Genomic DNA, 21,198 nt, shown 5'->3' with positions numbered 1-21,198 from the left:
ATTAATAGCAGGTCATCTCTGTCTGCCCTCCCATCTGAAGCAGCTCTTTGCGTCTGGGACGTCGCAGCTGCCGTTGCGGTGGTCCCGGCGGTGACGCCCGGCTCTGGAGGTGACTGCCGCGCTGCTTGGTCTGAGCTGGGGCCCTGCAGCACTCATTTCTTCTGGCGATGGGCATCTTAGATTTGCTGGTGTTTAATATTAAAGTTGGGCTCTTTTTAACTTACAAACCCCTCCAGAGACAGGAGTGCTCGGCCCATAAAGCTTATAGCCCCAGAGTGCCAAAATGATGTCTGATATGAACACCGGATTTCAGAAAGTCTCTAACAGGCTGCTTGTGTCGCTGCACAAGGCAGAGCGGGGCTCTGCGTTACTGCACACGTTCAATCTAGGTAGGCTGAACTCATGCATAAAAGAAGCTTGTGCCCTTCAAAGAAAGTCATTCCTTTTTTCCATCAGACTCCGTTTAATAGAGTAGCAGCTGCCTCTGAGGCAGGATTCAGGAAGGGGAGCCCTTCGTTAGCACAGGCTTCCCGGGAGGCTGGCACAACTTACCGGAGCCCCCCGGGCTCCTACAGCAGCACCCGCTGTAGCCATCGCTGGCAAACGCGGCCACGGCCAGCTTTAGCCTAGCTCTTTAATTCCCTTGAAGAAGGAGATAGGTCGGCTTTGTTGGACCAAGGGAGAAACTCCTCCAGCAGACATGTTTCTTCTCCATAGCTGCTCCCTAGTGTATGACCACCCCGTGTCCGTAGGAGGTGGTTTTTGGTTTGCATTCCCTGGTGCCACAGGTGCTTACGTCAAGGTCACAGCACATTGCTTTTGAGAAAGACCCTGAGCATTTTTATTGCAGCATGGGGCTGTGCTTTGGCAGAGGGACTGTGCCTTTCCTTCAAAGGAGCTGGCATTCCTTGCTCTGAGCAACGTCGGGAAACAATAATTTTCTTGCATTTACTGGAACATTTGAATTAATTTTGAAAGCAGAGGTCCCCAGGCCCCAATGTGCCCAGTGTTCCCACGTAGTAACTATGAGCTTTGTCCATCTTGGATCACCAAATTTAAAAAAGAAAAGCGATTTCCGTAGCCTGGTTCAGTGGCTGTGGACACTTCCCCGCTCGGAGCAGAGAAGCTGTTTCTCCCTCTGGGGGTGCTGGTGGGATGGAGGGGAGTCGGGAGTCCGGCTCACCTCTCCTGCCTTTCCGGTGGCCTTGTGCGTGCGCCGTGGCAAGCTGCTCGGTTTGCAGGGCCACAGTTCCCCTGTGCGGAGTGGAAGGTAGGGCGGTTTGCCCAGATTTTGTAAAATGCCTGCAATGCTCAGGCTTTACCATGGGCCCACCAGGATGGGCTTTAGCACCAGGAATGCTGGGATGCCCTTAGGTACGCCGTAAATAAAAAGGTCCGTGTTACCTGTTTGCAGTTGTTTTCATCCTGGAAGCAGAGCCTTTGCTTTCCCCTGGGAGACCGTCCCTGCACCGAGCGGTTGCTCACACGCTGCGGTGGTAACGGACTCCGCGGCCGCGTTGTGTGTTGCCTCCACCACGAGCGTGACAGCCGGTTGAGCGTGACCGTCGGGGTGGTCAGCGTGGTGCTTCCAGCAGCCATCGCTCTCGCCTTGCGTGCCAGCGCTGCCTGGGCAGGGCCGGATCTGGGCTGCTGTGAAATGGGGCTCTGCAAGGCTCCCGCGGACGGGCTGGACGTTCAACCAGCCTGCGGGGTGGGTGCCGCGGACCTGCTGTCGTCGATGTCAGACAGGGGCTGGGTGGAAGCGGTGGTGTGAAAGCAGTTTTGGTTGTTGGTTTGAGTTGTGCTTCCACGGACAGGAGGGTCTCGCTTCAGAGGAGGCAATCCAGGCAAAACTTGGGTTTTTGGTTTAGCAACAAGGGATAATTAGAGAGATTGATCATTCCCCAGGACTACTGAAGCAAATAAACTGTTCGGTGCCCAATGCAGGATGAGAATGGCATCTAATGGAAATGGTGGTAGGTCAGCATGGCCATAATTTGGCTTGATGAAGCATCCACATGGGCATGGTGTTAATGCGCTATTGATATTCAGCCAGGCAATTTCCCCTGCGCGGATCGGGCTTTGACTCGTTAGAGCAGAGCTGGGCACTGCAGCAGTAAATGAAGAGGAAAATTGAAGTAATGTTGTATTATAAATTTATGATTTCATCTGCCTGACCTAGAGAACGTTGAGCATTGGCGATGCAGGCGAGAGACCCCCAGGCAGCTCTGCCGGTGCCGCTGCCGTCAGGCACGGCCGGGTTTGGCCGGGGCGAGCCGGGCTGCTGCTGCGTGCTGCCCTGGGTTTGGAGGCAGATGCACCGGGGCAGGAGCATCCCCGGCCCCACAGAGCAGCATTCCAGGGCAGGGCAGCAGAATAGGCGGCATCCTGCACTGCGATGCCGGCTCCAAAAACACCAGGGGTACGCGGGCGGCGGCCATCCGCTGCCGTGCCGGTCCGGCTGGGGCCACGGGGACCGCACCTGCAGCCCCCGCGCCCCGGGGCAAACCTCAGGCGCTGCCCAGCGCACCGGTCCCCTGCGGCCCTGACAGTCGCCTGCTGACAGATCTGCTCCAGAGTCGTTCAAATTGGAATAAAACTTGATTTTTTCCAGTTGGCAAGGAGAGGGGCTGCAGTCAGATGCCACAGAGCGATTTTTCGTGGTGGAGCTCGCAGCGGTGTTAATGACGCTACTTACTTAGCAAACAATCCATTTATCAATATTGTTGTTTTTTAAAAAAAAAAAAAAAAAGGAAAAAAGGTTTGTAAAGCTTAACTCTGAAAGATCTGATTTAATGACAGAGGTGATTAATTTCTAAGGGAATCCAGCTGTTGAGCTGTGAAATAAATACGCCAGGGCTAAGCAGTGTGTACATATCGCTGAAAGCCACAGCGTGCTGTCCTGGGATTGCAGGGCTGCTTTCCCCTGGCACTGCTTAATCCCATAATCAAAATTCATCCAAGCATTTTTATCTTCCAGTTTTAGATTATGATTAATCGTACGTTATATGTATATATAAATCTAATGAGAAATGGAGAGACTTGCTGCAGCAGAAAAATAGCTGTACGATGTGTGAGTATATTAAAGAATAAATAAAAGCAGAGATAGGAGACGCTCAGCAGAACCATTCAGCTGCTAAACCTGTTCTCGGGGTCCAGCCCAGCTGCTGCTGTCGTCACCACCGAGACTTCCACTGACTTCAGAGGGAGTGAGAGCAAACTTTTTGTGATGGTTTCTTGGTCTGGAGAGGTCTTTCCTGGAGACTGGAGGAGTCTGGGTGGACTGGCTGACCCCGGCAGTCAGCGGGAGCGTTACGCAGCGTTTATCGCACTGACGATTGCGAAGGGTAGCTCCTGTCGTTAAGAAAACCGAGCAAGGAAATGCTGAGGCTTGGAAGCGAGGTGACAATTTTTGGAAGTCTGCACAGGACAGCTTGTGACATCGGCTGTACCGGTTGTAGCAAACAGCCGCGGTGGGACCAGAGGACAGCCGGTTTGCGTTACGGCTGGGAAGTTAAAACACAGGGGGGGTCTCAGTGTGTGACCCCTTGGCTGCTGCCAGCCCACGCGTGTTTAGGGACTGGTGCGACCTCCAGCACATGCACAAACCTTCCTGCTGCCTGCAGAGTGAAACCCCTCGCCCCCGGCCCGGTTGTCAGAGTTCACCGCCTGCGACGCTGGCAAGGCACGCGCTGCGTAAGGCGGTGAACCCCGCGGCCGAGCACCCGCGGGGCTGACAGCCAAGCGGTGGTACCTCCGTCCATCAAACACCCGCGGGTGGACCTCCCGCACCCACCGCCCCCGAGGGCTCCGCTCTCCTACCGACACCACCTTTCGCTCCCAGCCGCTGCGTTAGAGCGGGCAGAGTTGCCGCTTAATGCATGTACTTCAGCATCTTTATTAACAAAATGATCCTGAGTGGTATTTTTGTCATCGTAAAACTTCAAAAGCTGCCTGAGGTTGGATGCGTTTCTGCACGTATCTCAGAAATTGCTTTAGGAAGCGGTTCTCATACCTGGGTTTTACTTTCCTGAAAAATTAAAAGCTCTTTGACTCTCGGGCTCATTGCTGTTGCTGCCTCTCACTCTTTGATGTGTTAACTGTTGTCCTTCACACTCCGGGTTAAAGAATTACTACTACCTTAATCTCCAACTGTCAATAGCTCTGAAGCAAAGTACATTCATTGTAAGCTCTCCAAATGTCAGAGCAAACCTGTGTTATGTGTTTAGCCTTAGCATTTGGCATTTACTCTTCCAGCTAACAAGTATGCACAGTCCTTGGACTTCAGACACCAAAGTGCATGTTAATTACCTGAGTGACAGGTCTCATGCACAAAGCCAGGCCGGCAAGCTCTAGATGTTTCTATCCAGGATAATAATGAAACCTTTCTGCAGTTTTGCATGAGCGGAATAAATCTTGGTTTCTTAATACCTTCTGTGAAATCAAGTCTCACCCATCCTCCGTGTCGTTTTGCATTGTATTTAAAAACAAAAAGCCTTTATTAATCTTCAAACTTCTCTTTCTCTCTCTCTCTCTCTCTCTCCTTTATTTTTTTTTACGTTTCTGTGATCAAGGTTACCCGAATTTTGTTGCAACGTATGGCCGAGGATACCCTGGATTTGCCCCAAGTTACAGCTATCAGTTCCCAGGTACGTACATTTCATTTGCAGATTTACTTTCCCCCCCCTCTTTCCTTCTCCCCCCCCCCCCCCCCCCTCCTTTTTTTTTGAATCCATAGCTGCAAGCTGAGACAGGCAATTCTGCAGGGAGCACCTCACACAACAACAAATTTTTTTACTATTTTACAGTAGATATTTCTATATACAGATTTTAAATACATTTTTGCTAACGTGTGAATTGGTACTGGTTATTTGAAAACAAACTTCTTAAATTAAAGCATAAAGCAACAGAGATCATTTAAGAGCTATTACCCTCCCTTTGATGGGTTTTTCCTTTCATATATATTATAGATATATACACAGACAGACACACACACGCACACAGAGGCTCGCACACACGTTCCCATGCTATCCTGCGGTAAGTGTATACTCATTACGAGTGCAGTCTTGGCGTAAGAAGTCCAGCCTTCCTGTGTTCTTTATCGATATCGCTGGCGTCCTTCAGAGGAATAGTTTCTAGCTGTGTGTTGATGGTTCGGTTTGGCTTCGGTTTGGTTTCCCCCCTTTCCTTGGCGCGGCTGCTGCCTGCCGCGGCGGTGGGACGGCGTCGGGGCGGCTGCGCCGCGCTGCGGGGCACAGCGGGGATCAGGAGAAGCCCTTTCCCGTTCCAGCACCTCCCGCGGGTGGGGCTGAAGCCGCACAGGACATGGTTTCCTTTCCTTTCACCTTGGGGTTTCGCGGGCAGCTCGAACAAGCGACGTGACGCTGCTGTGTTTATGGCTTACTAATAGCTGAAGGCCACGCGGACACCGCGGCGAGGAAACCCCAGTGTGCTGTGCATTAAATTCATGAGCGCGCTTGTCGTGGGGGTCACGCACAAGCGGTCCCACCGCCCGCTGCCGGGCTCCGCAGTGGCTTGGAAAGGGAGCGGTGGGAGCACAGCTCTGCTCAGGGTCATTGGGAAAGCGAGTGAGCAGCGGCGGGTGCAGGAGGGGCAGCAGCTCCGCGGGGAGGAAAACCAGACGCCCTCACGGGAAGGTCCCTTAGGATGGGTGAGGATGTGGAGGGATGCTCGGCTTTACCTGCGGCACGCTGGGGCGAAGATCCAGCCTTGCGTTGGCACGAGGCCGTTGGATGGAACCTTGCGTTGGAAGCATACGTGTTATTAACATCCATGAGACAAATAACGTCCTTGGGACGGTAGTTTCTGTGGAGCTGGTTTCTGCAGGACTAATAGCATCAAGGGAAACAGTGCTGTTAGGGATTTTTTTCAATTCCTAAACTTCACAAATGCCGGAGCTCTACTTGAAACTCATCTGCCTCTTTCCCACCTGTGCTACCCCCCTCCCAAACCGAGCCAGGTCCGAAACAACCAGGGTGTCAGGGCTGACAGCAGAGCTGCCGGGGCGGCGTGGCGGTGACCAGGCTGCTGGTGGTGACAAGGCAGCTGCCCCCGCGGGTGACACCGCCGCTGCCTGCTCCGCCGGAGGCAGCGGGCAGAGGTCCGGGCTGGCAGGGATTGCAGCCGTTAGTAGTTGAATATAAGGAGGAGGCTTCAGAAGGCATTTGCGTGTTGTCTCACGCGTTCCTCCCGGGCCCTCACGACTCCGTGTACCAGCTGATTCGTATGAAGACAGCTAAATGAGAGACACCTTTGATAAGTTAAATGATGAAAATCAGCAGAGCTTAGATGACTTTAATTATAAACATGTCTAAAATGAACGTGTCTGCCAGCTGACAGCAGAGGTACTGTTTGACTCTAGCCTTCATTATATATATTTTTATTAAGGGCCTGGTTTTTCAAAACAGGCCTGCCAGTTATTTGGGGGCTGTTTTCAGTCTCTTGCAGAGATTGAATACGCAGAAGAAAACCAAAGTGGATTGTCACCACTAAAAATCTCATTGCAGGCACCCGTTGTGCCTTCAGGAGCAGGGCAGCGAAGGGGAGCTGCTCAGGGGCCTCCATCGCCTTGCTTGGATTTCCCTGCCCTAAAGCTCTGCTGTTGTTTCCTCCACTCCCACTCAGATAATTTATTCCTTAACAGCAATCAGAACCGTTAGTAGAGTTGTTAGGCGGTTTTTCTCGGATGACTTGGGACTCCGGTCTCCAGAAACACAACCCGTCCGAGCGGCGCGGGGCGCGGGATGCCGCCCGCCGGGAGGCACGGCGCGAGGGGTTTGACACCCATTCGCAGGACGGGGCGTCCCCCTCGCTGGAGCCAGGCGTTTGGAGGGAGCAGTGCTGGGCGCCGAGAGCCCTGTACCACGGGAGCCAGGCTCAGGGTGCAAGGGAGCGTTTCGGGAGCGGGTCAGGATTTGAGGACGGGGATGTGCCAGCACCGCTTGCTCCTGCCACGGGAACAGCGGTGGAAGTGCCGCTCCGCAGGGTTGTGTCCTGCCGTGTCTCGGGTGCCTGCGTGGCTCTCCCTGCTCTCCTTTCGCCCCTCTCTGCTGGTGGGAGCTGCGTCCTGCGGCACAGGGCTCCTGCAGCCCTCGCTCCCGCTCCTCCAGGCACTGCTGGGAAGGAATCGAGTAGGCAGCCAGACCAACCAGCCATGGGGAAAGGCGTTCAGTGCCACGGGATAAATAACGTAAGCGTGGTTCCAGCACATAGTCCTCCTCAAAAGAGCCCGAACCCCCCAACCCTTCCCTTTGCGTGTTTTGACGCTTGCAGAAGTACGCGTGGGGCCCGTGGTACGACTGTGGCTCAGAGCGTGAGATAGGAGCAGTGCGAACCTGATGGAGAGCAATCTGAAATCTGCTTTTTTAGTAAGTTTTTGTGCCCAGATGCTCAGTGTCATGATTTGAAAAGAAAAATATTTGGCCGTTTCTGCAGGAGCATCCCAGGCAGCGTGCCTGAGAGCTTCGGCTGCCTCCCGCCTCCGCGGTACCTAAACAGTGGTGGTGTTGCAACCGCACCGACGTGTATGTATAAATATACAGATAATACATACAGATATACAGCTGAATTCCGATAGTTCATTATAGAGGAGACCTGGCAGTGCTTTTTACTACAGTACAGTTGTGTCGTGAAACCTGTTCTCCTGCACGGGTGCCTGCGCTGCAGTGAATCAGCCTGGCAGGGCGGGCTGCGGCCGGGGTCGTCCCCGGGGGCTGTCGTTGCAGAGCCGTGCTGTCAGCCGTCACCATCCCGCCGGGCTCTGCGCCGCGGTGCCTCGGCACCTGCCAGCGGGCGTTATTCCCGTTACTCCTCAGGTTATGCTACCTGTTTACTTTTTTAATAAAAAGAAAAAAAAATGGAATGCCCATCGGAATTGAACTGTCCTGTTGGTATTTACTGTTGTCCAAGTGAAACGAGGCTACAAATGTCACAATCCACCTGTTTGCGTTTCCGTTTCTGTACTGGGGAGCACCGGCGGCCGGAGCTGCTGGCGGGGCCCCGCGCGGTCCCTCTCCCGCCTCCTCCGCTGCTCCCTGGCAGCACGGGGCCGGCCCCTTGCTCCACGGGCGAGACGCACGCAATCACCTTGGCGACTGCTCTATCTTCTCCCATCATGTTATTTTTTTCCTCTAGGCCTTTATAACTCAGTACATAGCCTTTTTTTTTTTTTAATTGCAATCACTCCCTTTCTGTGTCTCTTTTTTTTTTTTTTTAATTTCTGGGACTTATCTTTTCAGTTTAATCTATTAATTTCTGTTCTTATTTCACTTTGCAGACTATTTGCCGATTTCACAAGACATAATTTTTATCAACTAGTTCTTAAAGATGCATAACAAATTAATCGGGGTTTACTACAGTGCTAATGAGAGAGAGAGACAGAAAAAGCCTGGGTGGCCCATGTTTAATATCAATGTCCACTGAAAAATTGCTGCTCTTACTGGCTGGTTTGATTGACTGGACTTTTTATTTTATTTTTATTTTTTTAAAGGCTCCATATCCTCACTGCTTTGAGTTTGCTTTTTATTTTTTTTTTTTTTCCTGTGCTTTGTTATGAGTTTTTAATGCCCACTTGGAATGTAACTCACAAGGATTGGGGATAGGGGCGTTACGAAGGCATGACTTCTCACAAACTTTTTAGAAATAATTTTATCAAGGAAGCAAAAATGACGATTGGGTCTCACAAGCAGCCCCAAAGAGAGATACTGGCGCTTTTTAACATAGAGACGTTCAGCGGTAGCACGAATCGTAATTAGGGTGGAGCGAGACTAGCGTCTCCTGTCGCTGGGATCATTACCAACGCAGGCTTTAATTACTCAAAACGAGCGCCCTGCGTCCGCCGGCGTGCGCTGGCGGCTGCGGCGTAGCCGGCCCACGCGTGTTTTCTCCTGCCCGTTCGCTTTGGGGTGGTGGCTCTTTCTAGCGCTGCCGTAACCACGCAAGCGCCGTGGCTGGAAGCCACCAAAAAAAGGGCTCCGACGGTTACGGCACCTCCGGCAGCGACCCCTGCCCCCGGCCGGGAACCAGCCCCTCGCCTGGCAGCCGGCGATGCTCTCGCATACGCCGCGCAGTCGCTTCCACTTCCAGACTTTGCTTGCAAATCATGGGCAAGTTACTTAAATTTTGGCAAGAGGGACGAGCTTTCCCCTGCTAGCTTAAGCTGTATCGCGCCTCTTCATCTCCACCCAAATCACAGAAGAGCTGCAAACCTAGGTGATAACGCCTCCGTTCATTGGCTTTATTTTTAACGAGACCAGATTCTGGACTTTTGGGTAGAAAACACGCATCCTATTTAAATTCTGTTTTTCTTTAAGTGTTTCTACCTGTTTTATAAGTTTGTGAGAAGTAAATTGCATGCTTACAGTAGAACTGTAATGCATTTTAATGTTTGTTAATCCACTTGTTTAAAATGTCAGTGTCAAAGGCTCTACAATACACGGCTATGCTGTTCATTTCATTAAAGATGCTTGATGTAATAATTGGTTAGTTTTCTTTTTACTTTTCTGCAGGCAATAGCTTTTTTTAATCTGTATGGCTTCTTATTATTTTGTTTGGGTTTTTTTGCTATGAATTGCTTTGCTTTTGTGAACTTGTCTTAGTGTGCATGATTTGCAAACATTTCGGCTATTGTGAATTTTCTCATTTTTTGTAAATAGTCCATCTGTGCTTTTCTTTTTTTCTTTTTTATGACTTTTTTCCTGTAAGTAACTGAGGTAGAAAATAATAATAAATTGTTTACAACGGATATGCTGTGTTGCTGCTCTCTTAGCTTGCAGTTTTAATATTTTGGTTTGGACGCACCAAATAACCAGTACCAATGACAATTTAATAAAAGAATAAAACAACCATCACTCCAAGCGTGCGACCCGGTGTTTGAAGAATCTGCAGATGAACGGTTACATACGAGGTGTGTTTCCAGCAAAAATTAAAACCAAAAAAGACGACAAGGCGCTTGTAATTGAGTGACTCCGCGGTAAAATTGCAGTATTCCCAGCAGTCTGATCTTCCACCGCTGTGGTCAGTGCAGTCCGTGCCAGCAACCGAGGTGGGTTTAAGCGTCAAACCCATGAGCGTATTAGAAACCCTTGTTGCCAACTCTCCGGCACGAACGTGCAGGAATCTGTTTCTGCTGTTTGGAAGTTGAAAGGGGAATCAGGTAACTCTTGTCGCTGTGAGGCCCGCGGCTGGGATGGCAGCCGGCGTTCTCGGTGCAGACGCCGCGGCGGGCCGGGTGCCGCTGGCCGTGCCCGCAGGGCAGGGACGTTGCCATCGCTGTGTTTATCTCCGTTATACCTTCTGCCATCGTTACCTGGATGGTTGGGGATTGTCAAAGTTATTTAGAAGCCTTCAGCTCAGGGATTTAATTTTTTATTTTTTAATTAAGGGTTTGTTTGCTTGTATGTTTGTTAAAGCTTATTAAAACCTTTGTATATGGGGAGAGGTGGGAAAAACAAATATTTTCACAAACTTTTCAGAGCTCAGGGAAATACACTTGCTTATTAATAATGATACTCCACAGTCCGCGAAGCCCAGCCGCGGGTCACGCTCCTGCCGTGCCTGGTGCTGTGAAAATGCCACACAAGATCGGTTCAGAGTCTAAATTGCTGTTTTTCATTATTATGAGAGCAACTTTCTGTTAATCTATAGAGCTTAATTTAGTTTCTTTCCTGATACCAGTCACAAACTCTTCACTTGTCGGCCATCAGTGCTGGGCAGGAAGGTATTCTTGTGTAAAAGTTATTTGTGATGCTTGCCTAGTAGGTCTAATAGTTATTTTCTGGGTCAGGAAAAGGAGCTGGTATCAAAGACAAGGGTAATTATTATAATAATGGCATGCATAAGGCTTTTTTTCATAGTGTCTGAGAGAAGGAGGTGAGGTAAGGAAGTTCCTATACCTGTTATTTAGGACGCCCAGCGATATTGGGAAGCTGCAAGTTACGCTGCTCCTGCAGGTCCCGCTCTTGGTTCCCACCTCTTCAGGGGAGCGCAGCGGGAATGGGAGGAAAAGAGTGCGTTTGTAGCTTCGCCGTGCCGCCAAGCTGACCGTCTCGTCTGTGGCAAGGCGTGGTGGTACAAAGCAATGGCCATACTCAAGCCGTGCAGCTTTACCGTGCTGAGTGCGGCCTGGCAAGGTTTGGGAGTCGGTACGTTCAGCTCGCCAGAAGGAGCATAAACCAAATCCCCGCGAAGGACTCGGCTGTAATTCTGCCAGTTGGTATCAGGCAAGGTCTGGCTCCCAACGTGATGTGCGTGGTGCTTCAACGACCCCGAGCCACATTCCCGTGTACGCGAGCACCCAGCTGTCTACTCTGGTGATGTAAAGCGCTTTTAAAGTGGAGATGCTGCCTACACATGGCTTCTTTACCGGTAGGGAGTAATGAAGTTAGTATTAATAAGGGTCAGCTCTGTAAAACACTCTTTTAAAGCACTGTTACACAAGTCTAAGACTAGTATAACATTTAGTAATGGGAGCAAAGTTTGTCTGGTTGTGATACTTGAATGATCAAACTTAACGTTAAGAAAGAAGGAGAAATTGCTGGCAGCTGCAAAATAGGAGGAAATACAAAATATATTTTAAATTGTGTATTCAGTTAGTTAAGCCTTGTAACAGTAAGAGATGTGGAACGAAGCTGGAAATGTTTCTTACTCCTTTGTCTAACCCTTTCTTAACTGCTTAAAATCTACTCTAATCATCCCTGCGCTGCATGCTTTTTTTTCGCCTAAAACACATTACTGCATCTGCATGGCATAAAATGGTTTACAAAGTGCATTTGAAATCTGCTAGAACAACCTTAATTACCACTCTTCAAACCTCTCCGTTTCAGCCTCCATCAGTGAAAACAAAGACTATAGACTGGACCTGTTTTAAAATTAAGATTTTTGGGTTTCTTTTGCTGGCGGAGGGCAGGCTGAAGAGGGACCATTCACACTGCAGGTGCATCCCTGGAGTGAGGAGCAGCTGGAACTGCAGACAGCAAACTGAGAAATTAATATAGCAAAGCCCATAAATTTCCAGCCAGAAGGTACTCCTTCAAGTTCTGCTTAGATGACAGTAGCTTTTGTTTCGACGCAAAAAAAAACGGTATCTAGAGCTGTTCCCTGAGTCCGAGCAGAGCTTAAGCAGCTTTGCCTCTTAGGCACAGTTTTTCTGAGAAGAGTTGCATTTTTTTTTTAATGTTGCAGAGAATTGGGTAAAATTCCTTTTTCACCTCCCGTTTCCCCCACCCCTTAAAATAATCTGGATATTAAATGTAAGGTGAGGTTTTCAAGAGAGAAGCTGTTGATCCGAGTCGGTGGTCCAGCTTCCACCAATTTCAAGGGCAGCAGAGTGGTCGGTAAAAATGCTGCCTGTCCCCTTTTCCTGCCACGTCACCTCTGCAAACCGCCCAGGTCCCTCGTTAGGTTTTGCTCTGCTGGTGCCTTGAATAACGGCTTGAGCAAAAAGAACATCTTGAACATCGAACTTAAATGCTGGTTGTCCTATTCTCGGCGCTCACTGATCCATGCATGGAGGTTGAGACAGGCTTTAAAACTTCAGGGCCGTTGCCCTGAAAATCAGTGATCGTAAAGGGACAAGGAGGAGGGAAAAGGAAAAAAAAAACCCCAAACCTACCAGTCTCTCGGTTCTGTGCGTTTTGGGGTGATACTGCGGCAGCAGAGCTCCTGAACGACCGCTTCTGCTGCGAACGGGCCACAGCTGCAGCAACTGGGAAATGTAATGAGGATAATTATTCACAAGAGTAAAGAGGCATAACGCAAACGCACATGTATGGAAGAAAACGCGGATAACCCTATAGAAAGAAGAACGTGGGCTGGTAATGCCAGTTCTGCTGTAAGGAATTCTACGTGTCCGAGTTAGCCGGAGCACGACGGCTAGCCTGCTTTTATGCCTTATGCCTCTGTAGGCACAATTTTTAACTGTAAAGCTGTTAAAAATTGGGAGCTGGGGGTTGCAAAGAACTTGAAGAGATCAGTCTCCTTAAAGCACAAAAACATTCAACTGTGAATGTTTTTCAATCACATTCGTAGTAGAATTTCAAGCTGATAACTAAGTACCTTCCAAGTCCTCCTTTGCCCAGAAGCGGTAACACGTAGTCGCTGCAGTGACGCCCTAAAGGTTTCTGGGCTCAGCATCACGATCCTCTCCCCTGACCCTGTTCAGAACGTGGATTATGAAATGCCCAGCGGCAGCTCCTCCAGCAAGGCGGCGGGAAGCTCCCCGTCCGCCAGCGGCGGCCGTTGGGCTCGGTGAGCTGCAGCGTCCCGCTGCGAGGGGCGGGCGCGCGCCACTTCAAAACGCCGGGGTTCTGGAGAATTTCCTACCCTCCGATAACCTCGTCCTCTGATTAATTATCTTCTCTTTTACATAGTTGCCTCTTGCCTGCGTTGAATTTTTCCAGCTTCAGCCTCCAGACACAACTTGGTTTTATGCCTTTGTTCATCGCCAAGGATCTGTCTTTTAAGAATACTTATCCAGATAGTTTAGATCATTCATAAAAATTTAAGCATGCGGTTTAACCAAATAGCTCATTTTCTATACCATCGAAGCAACTGAAATGAGGCTCGAAGCAAATCAGTGCCACTTTGCTGAACTTTAAATATATGCCTTAATGCGGTTCCATCTAACCTGCCCTCGTTCATTCAGCAGCAGGTGACCGACATTCAGAGCTTCCGTGCTGCGTGACGGCTTGGGTGCCGTGAATCCACAGGTATTCCTCCCCCTGCGGTGCTCGTTTCATTTATACTTACCTTGTTTATTACAAATGGGTAGTAAATGTTTGGCTTTGGGCTTTAAAATGAGGAATGCTTTCATCGGAGCGATCAACTTAGTATTAAACAGAATTACTTGCTTTTAGGAAGCGATTTGGTTGAGATTCTCTTTCATCCACATCAGCTGCGTTCACTTGAAGCTCATAATTCTCTGTCTTTCACCAGTTACTAAATTAGGGAGAATCCAAATTACATATTGAGTTCGAGTGTTGGATGGTGGGAGGTATAGTTTTCATAGGACACATTTGAGAAGTATAGCGGATGCCTTGAGGCTGCTATAGGATAGGAACAGTTTTTAAGTAGAGTAAATAAACTAAATCAGCTACCAGCTTTTGCTTTTTGGTTTGCGGTTTTTTGAATAAATAGTTTTCTTAGAATCAACTATTTGCCTTTGAGAAGTTTCCCAGTTTTCGGTACGGCGGAATAACTGCAAAAGGGTTATTACACTTGAAACGACGCAGAATGATAATTTGGAGACAAACAAGGCTTTGTCTCACTGATGCATAAAGTAATTACTGGGCAAAAGTGCATCATTCTCATTTTAAAAACCGTGGCCTGAGAGTGGTAAACAGCTGAAAAATGGGTCGTTTACTGTACATAAAGTGGAAGTGCCAAATTTTAAATTAACTATATTTGGGCTTTATTGTTTTGTTGAAATTCCAAAGCAAAAATATTTGTTCATAATAACATCCATCTGCAAACAGGCGCCCGGTGGGGAGCGCATTACGGGTGTCTGACGTTGAGAACGCCACAGAATCTTGCCACGCACGGTACATTTTAAGCAGCAGATGCCTGTGCCTTGAATAACGCAGCGGGCTGCTTGATGAGGCTTCCGTTACGCATGATGGGCTGTATCTGAAGTTCGCTAATTTTCTGACCCGGTGAAACAGATTTTAATAAGCTTGATGTAACACAGCATATACAGACAAAGGGAAGCACTTAATGGGGCTGTCACAATAAAGGACTCGGAGCGGGCTTGGAGATGCTGAAAGTGGGACTAGAACTGATCAAAAGCTTAGGAAAGAAATGCTCCGTTTCCGTGGGGGTCTGCCCCGCGCCTGCCTTGCTCCCTTCTCTTCGCTGTGGCGTGGCCGGCGCTATCCCACTTCTTTAAGATGAACCAGGGGCGCTGGCGGGAAACACGAGGCTTTTCAGGCCTCCGCGTTCGCTTCCTACGGACTTTGGGAGCGCTTCCGTAGAGTCTTCAATCAAATCCCAAAGAGTTCATGGCTACTAAACCGTGAGAACACGTTGTGAATGGTTTGGTAGAATCCCGATCTTTCATCAATTCTAGCTAAAATTTGGTTTCTCTGGGTATATATTCTCTAAATATTGAGCATTTTGTTGTTAATCTAAAGCTTGAAATGGTAGCAGGTTATTTTCTTTCTCATTCTTGTTTCCTTATAGAAAGGGAGGGGGAGTCTGAGACAGAGAGACCTGAAAGATGAAGGTTTTAAACATAAAGGGATTGTTTTGGGATGGAGCTTTCCCTTGTGCGTGCTCACCATTAAAGACTACATTTTTGTCCCGTAAATTGGACCCACGCCTGCCTGCCTTCAAAAAAAAAAAAAAAAAAAGCTACCAGGCTCTTCTGCTTCATGGGTTTGAGTCTCTGATACTTTTGAAATGAAGCCTAAAGATCCTGCAAAGAGGATAACACTGCCTAATGGAAAGAATAATGCAAGCGAGAACCCATTTGAAATGACAGCTGTGAGCCTCGCCAAGCTTTTCTGTGCTGATCAAAGCTGCTGGTAACGGTGTTTGAAAAGAGGATATCAGTTTCCCCCTCTCCTTTTCCCACTCAACCTGCAGATGATTTTATATTCCAGACTTTGCACTTTTTTCCTGGGAGATCAAGTGAACCTCCTAAATGACCGGTGTTCAGATCAGCGCGCTGGGGAGCACCGTCGGCGTAGGAGGCGTTTTGGGGGGGTAGAGCCTCAGGGCTGGATCCCCGCTGTGCGTAGGGCCCTCCGAAACGCCCCGCGCGCAGACGCGGAGGCTTTGCGCGACTGAGCCGCAGCGTTCGGCTCTTCTGCCAATGTGTGCAAATGCTCCAAACAATCTGTAAACAGGGAGGAAGGATTTTGCTTGCTAGGCACAGTTTTATGGTGGCTTTTGTTTTATTCTCCATGCGTGTCCCGTAATTTCAGTTATTTTCTGAAGTCTGGTGCTGGAGTCAGGTGATGATTTGAGCATCTCGGCTTCCGTTTTTATTCTGGTTTTAAATCCCTGTGCTTATTGCTAAAGTCTAAACGTAGGACCTCGTGTGCCCCAAGTGCTTTAGCCATTGGAAGCAGAGAAAATTCTTTGCATGATATTTTTTGGTGTAAGAACTAATTTCATGATCTTTGTGACTTCTTTTTGGTTTGATTCCTACCGTCTGGCTGTTTGTAGAGGACAGGGTCTCGTGTCCTTTGGGGATGCAAGGTATTTGGGGTCTTGAGGGGCTGAAGAGAGCAGAGCAGGTCTGAAGGAGCCAGTGGTTTCTCACAGAGAAGGCCAGGGCTGCGCGCGAAGGAGTCCTGGCAGCACGCGTGTAAAACGGGGTGTAAAACAGCTCTTGTGTTTTGCACTCGCTCCTGGTTGCCTTGTAGCCAGCTTCAGGCTGGGGTAAAGGAGAAGTTGGAGGTTTGAGAAGGGAACGATCCCACCAGAGTGGGAGGTGGCGCAGGGCAGAGACCTGCGGAGGGAGCGTGCCCTTCTCCGGGAGCCCTTGAGCCCCCCGAGTCCCCCATAAGGCCCGGCCTTGCCCGGGCAGCATAGCGCTCACCAGATTTGTTCACAAAGCCCCTGCAAGATCCACCAAATCCTGGGCTCTCAGCATTCCCTGCTCGGGAATGCTGAGCGCGAGACGGCGGGGCTGGGCGCTGCGTGCCCAAATCCAGCCCCGCTGCTCCTGGGCATCTGCCACCCCTTGATCCCCCCCTTCTCCCAGACTTATTTGTGCCTTGGAGAAGGCAGTTGCTTGCAGCCAGCCATTGACTAGATCTGTGACCTCAGGGCAAAGCATTTGAAAACAGATGTGTCCATCTTCCCTCGCACGAGGCTGCTCCAGTATTTAAAGTGAAACTATTGATGCAGGAAGCAGAAAAATTTATCTGTGAAAAATTGAACTCCAAATACTGGCTTTAGCTCGTTCAGAGCAATAAGAGAGCATGAAATTGATGTGAATCCTCAGGGCTTTCCTGGACGGTGTGTGAGCCCGTAGCAAAACATTTATTGTAAAATACCTTCTAATTGCGATGCCTAAAGTGGGCACTTTTGTCCTTTTGAACAGCTTTGGTGTCTTGTTTTCTCTAGGCAATTATAAGCAGCGGATACACAAAGAAGGACAGGGATCGTTTCGGCAGGAATCGGAGCGCCTCAAACAAACGTGATGAATGAATTGATCTCTCCCTCCACCCCTTTTGATTTTGCAGCTGACTTCAGAGAGCAGAGGGCTCGGAGGGAGCTGGGCTGGCGCCGTGGGATCGTCGCTGGGGGTGGGATCCAGAGCACGCTGCGGTCGATGCTCCCTTTGGCTTCAAGGTGCTGTGGTCCGGGTGCCCATTTCTGGCACCCAGTTACCTCCAAGCCGCCTGTTAAAAATGAACCGGGAGCGTGCAAGCCCCTCGGCAGCTGGCTACAGGGTGCAAAGCGCCTGCTGATACCCCACAGCCCTCCGTGGTCCCTGGGGTCCCCCCGCGCCCGGCAGTCCTGCATCCCCAAAGCCACCGTCTCCCGCAGCAGCCTGCACTTCCCAGGTGTTGCTAAGGGAAAACAGTGGCGCTGGCACGTCACAGGCCGGGCTCTGCTGGCTAGCGCTTCTCCTTGCCCCCTGCTCCGGCCCTCGGAGGTGTCCCCGATGCCCCGTGCCAGGGTCCCCGTCAGTCAGAGCGGGATGGATCGCATCCACCTCTGCCGCTGCCCGGGGAACAGCACCCGGGTGGGTGCCACTGGGACTCGGCAGCTGCATTTCGCCCTGTTTTAAACCCTGATGCCAGGGGAGGGGAACGCGTGCAGGCACGCGGCCTCGCCAAAGCGTCACTGTGGCCTGGGAGACCAGCAAGAGGCTCCTTGGACAAACAGGTTCCTTCTGGGGGCCTGGAAACCAGCAAAAGTGCCTGCTAATGCTTTCCTCTTCACTGAAGAGCTGCAGATACCTCAGCTCTCAAATTTTAATAAAATGGTGTGACGACACAGGCAGAAGGGTGATGGAGGCAGAAGGTTCTTGCAGTACACAAAGCGGGTTCAGTGTTAATTGCGCTGTCGCCGTAGTCCTACTCTTTGAAGTCTTCACTGGTGTAGAAGTTTATAAACAACGGGAGGTGATAATACAGTGTGACCGGAGGGCTTAAATAATGCTACAGGGTTGGTACAAGGGGAATTACGGAGATTAGTGGTGGAGCTTGAGCCCAGAACCTGCGAGAGCCCGGTTGCACCCTTGGCTGTCTGCAAACGTCTTTCTCAAGTCATTCTGCTTCTTTGTGCCTCGTTTTATCCCGTCCGTGACGTGGGGTCAGCGTCAGCTGCCGATGACGGCTGAGAGGTTCGGGAGCAAACCACCACATAAGTGCAAAAGTAAGTTAGCACAGTTGTGAGATGCCGCACAGCATTAATGTGCTCAACAGCGTGATGACGGGGAAATTTGTTTTCAGATGAACGAGCTGATTAATGCAGTGCCTGGCAAATGTCATTTCAGTACGTTGGATTGATTTAGGGATCCTCCAGTGATGGAGCCAGCACGTGAGTCTGTATCGGTAAGCAGGTTTTTGCCAATCTTGATAATCAATCCTTGTTTCCGTCTCCCGCTTCTGCAGCCGTGAGGGCCGCGCAGCCGTGCCGCTCCGCCTCCGCCCGGCCGCAGCGTTCCCGGGCCGAGCGCGAGCAGCCGATCACACTTGAGTTGTTTGGAGTGCCATGTCGCGCAGATGCTTTTATCTCAGAACTGGGATAATAGCTTTCTTTGCGGGTGGAGGGATTAATTTTTCACACATCTGTCCACTGGAATGCAATAACAGATCCTTTGTTCAGGCTCCTTCTGTGGAGTGCCTTCTCCACCCTTGTTATTTCATTCTCCTTTTGCATGGCAAAACTTTTTGTCCTGCATTTCAAATAGATACTGAGTGTCCCTGGCAGTTGAACAAGAGAAACAAACTTTCCAGCCCTGGTTTTTATGCTGTTTTCAGGGAGCGCTTGGTGATTTGAAGGGTATTTGATTGGTTTTGGCAGAGGCATTTTATTCCGTGGAAAATCCACAGCTCCTCTGATCCCTTACGGATGGTTTAGGGAGCCCCTGGAGCCTCCAAATGAGAGAGTTGCTGGTGGCCAGCTGGTCCTGGACGTGCCACGGGAACGCTGAGGACGCTGCTCTTGGGACGCGCGCCGTGGCGGGCAGGGAGCGGAGGAGGAGAGGTTGTAGGGATGGTGCCAGCTCTGCTGCTGCCTCACCCACAGCGGGAGGGCTCGGGGCTTGGCCTAGGCATGGCTCTGCATGAAAACGAAGCCCCAGAGCCTCAGCCCTTGTCCTGCTGATGCTTTCCCTGCTGTTTGGAGGTTGCTTTGACTCTAACGCTGAGGTCTTCTCACTCCAGCGTATCGCAGCTCCAGCCTTAAACATACGTCAGGGGTCCCAACCAGGGTCGATGGCTCCATCACCAGCAAGAGGGAATTTAGCGCTTGGGTGTTTGGTTATAATATCCCCCAGTCTGGATGTGCTTCCTCCTGCATCCCACTCCACACAGACTGTAGCAGTTCATCAACATAATAAAACCAAACAGATTCACATCGGCGTTAAGGAACAGGAGTTGCTGTGCGGTGCGCGGGCTCTGCGCGTGGGGAGCAGTAGCAGGCAGCGGCCGCGGGTAGCTGTGCATACATTTACCTATACTATTTTTTTTCCCCCAACAGCCCTATTACCATATTTAAATGCAAGTATGTCTTTTTTTAATTGATGTTTTAAGTAGCTGCAAGTCACTCTAGCCTAGTTGATCTCTGCTCCTTTCCCCCGGTAGATTACGTGTAGCTGAGACGATAGTGCTAGAGGTAGCGGGCTTGTAGTCTGCTGATTTCTCTGGGTCTCGCTCTCTCCGTTCCTCTAGCTCGCTGTTCTCGTTTTCTGTTGCCTCAGTTGTTTTTCTGTGGTTCTTCGGCATTGCAAAGCAGCTGTGATCAAAGTCCTGGAGCCCGGGTCCCGTGGTGGTGGCTGCCCCGGGGTTGTCCTGTTGGGCGCCACGAGCGGTCGCAGCCCCCCAGAGACCAGGAACCTCCGAGGGTTTTGTTGACTTCGCAGCAAGGGGATTTGGGGTTCCTCCGATGACCTGGACCTTGCCGTTGCCCTCTTAAAATACATATATTTAAAGTCAGAACCTCTGGCAGATCTTTTGAATATTAATTAAGTCAAGAAACTAAATCTGCAATCTTGGTAGCAGCATTTCATTCATCTGTAAGGGCTCGGTCCCCCTGTAGCAGGGTGTATGTCTTAGAGCTCCTTGATCTGCGGCTGGTTTGCTTTCAAGAGCTTTTTTTTCTTTCTTTCTTTCTTTTTTAAATTACATTCCAGTGAATTTTTTCTGCTTGATCCCAGCAAATCTGTGATCTTGACATGAGGACCTCCTCATATTTCCCATTACTGCTATGTCCGTAGATCAGCACGTTATTATCACTTGCAAATAAGCAAAGAACAGAATTCCCTCGTTGTTTTGCGCAGCGGTCTGACCCTAGCCGTTTGAGAGGACGGAGACGTAAGCTGAGCACTGCAGCCTCTGCCGCCCGTCTATCCGCCCCGGCGCCTCGGCTTCCGCGGCGTGCCGTGGCCAGGCGCGCCGTCAGCGGCACGCGCCGCCGCCACGTTCCTCTTCTGCCAAGGGGATTTGGGCCACCTTTGTGCCGGCAGAGACCACCGGCAGCGGGCACCCGGCGAGGGCTCGGCTCTTTCTAAAAACGGTGCCGGTTGGTGGCACGGAGAGCCGGGACGGCGATCTCTGGAAACGCCGTGCCCTCGGCGCCCACCCTGCGCCCCGCAGAGACTCGCGGTACCCGCTGGCTTCTTTCTTTACCCTTCTCCTTTTCTCCATGGCCAGGTTTTCCGGCAGCGGCTTATGGACCAGTAGCAGCGGCAGCCGTGGCGGCAGCAAGAGGATCAGGTAGGGGGGCCCGTGGAAGAGCAAACCCTCAGAGTGCAGGGTCAGGTAAAAGCTCTGTCGGTATTCTGTGTGGCTGCAGCTCTCCATCATTTCTCTGATTTTCCTCACACTTATCCTGGGGACCTGAAAACAAACAATCAAAAAAAGAAATTATATAAAAAATGAATAATCAATCCCAAACCAAACCCAAACTACAAGCAGAGGCCACGGGGCCTGGAGCACCTTGCAGGAGATTGGCGTAAGAACTGCCAAAACCAGGGTAGATATTCTGATTTGTTTCTTT

At 50.3% G+C, this 21,198-nt stretch overlaps 1 protein-coding gene across 4 annotated transcripts in view; it reads left to right on the top strand.

Annotated features, from left to right (window-relative positions):
* The window catches only part of MSI2 (musashi RNA binding protein 2), a 259,854-nt gene that overhangs the window by 214,957 nt on the left and 23,699 nt on the right, over positions 1–21,198 (top strand). For 3 of the 4 annotated variants that reach the window (XM_082328702.1, XM_082328701.1, XM_082328700.1), the window contains exons 10-11: positions 4,575–4,649; positions 20,853–20,915. In XM_082328702.1, coding sequence (XP_082184828.1) covers positions 4,575–4,649; positions 20,853–20,915 — 138 coding nt within the window. The remainder of the gene's footprint in view (positions 1–4,574; positions 4,650–20,852; positions 20,916–21,198) is intronic. The other variant, XM_082328703.1, reaches the window with a different exon arrangement.

The sequence above is a fragment of the Platalea leucorodia genome (genome assembly GCF_965183815.1).
Source record: "Platalea leucorodia genome assembly, chromosome: 16".
Taxonomy (NCBI): domain Eukaryota; kingdom Metazoa; phylum Chordata; class Aves; order Pelecaniformes; family Threskiornithidae; genus Platalea; species Platalea leucorodia.
Note: the sequence above shows the minus strand (reverse complement) of the source record. Positions and strands in the feature narration are given on the sequence as shown.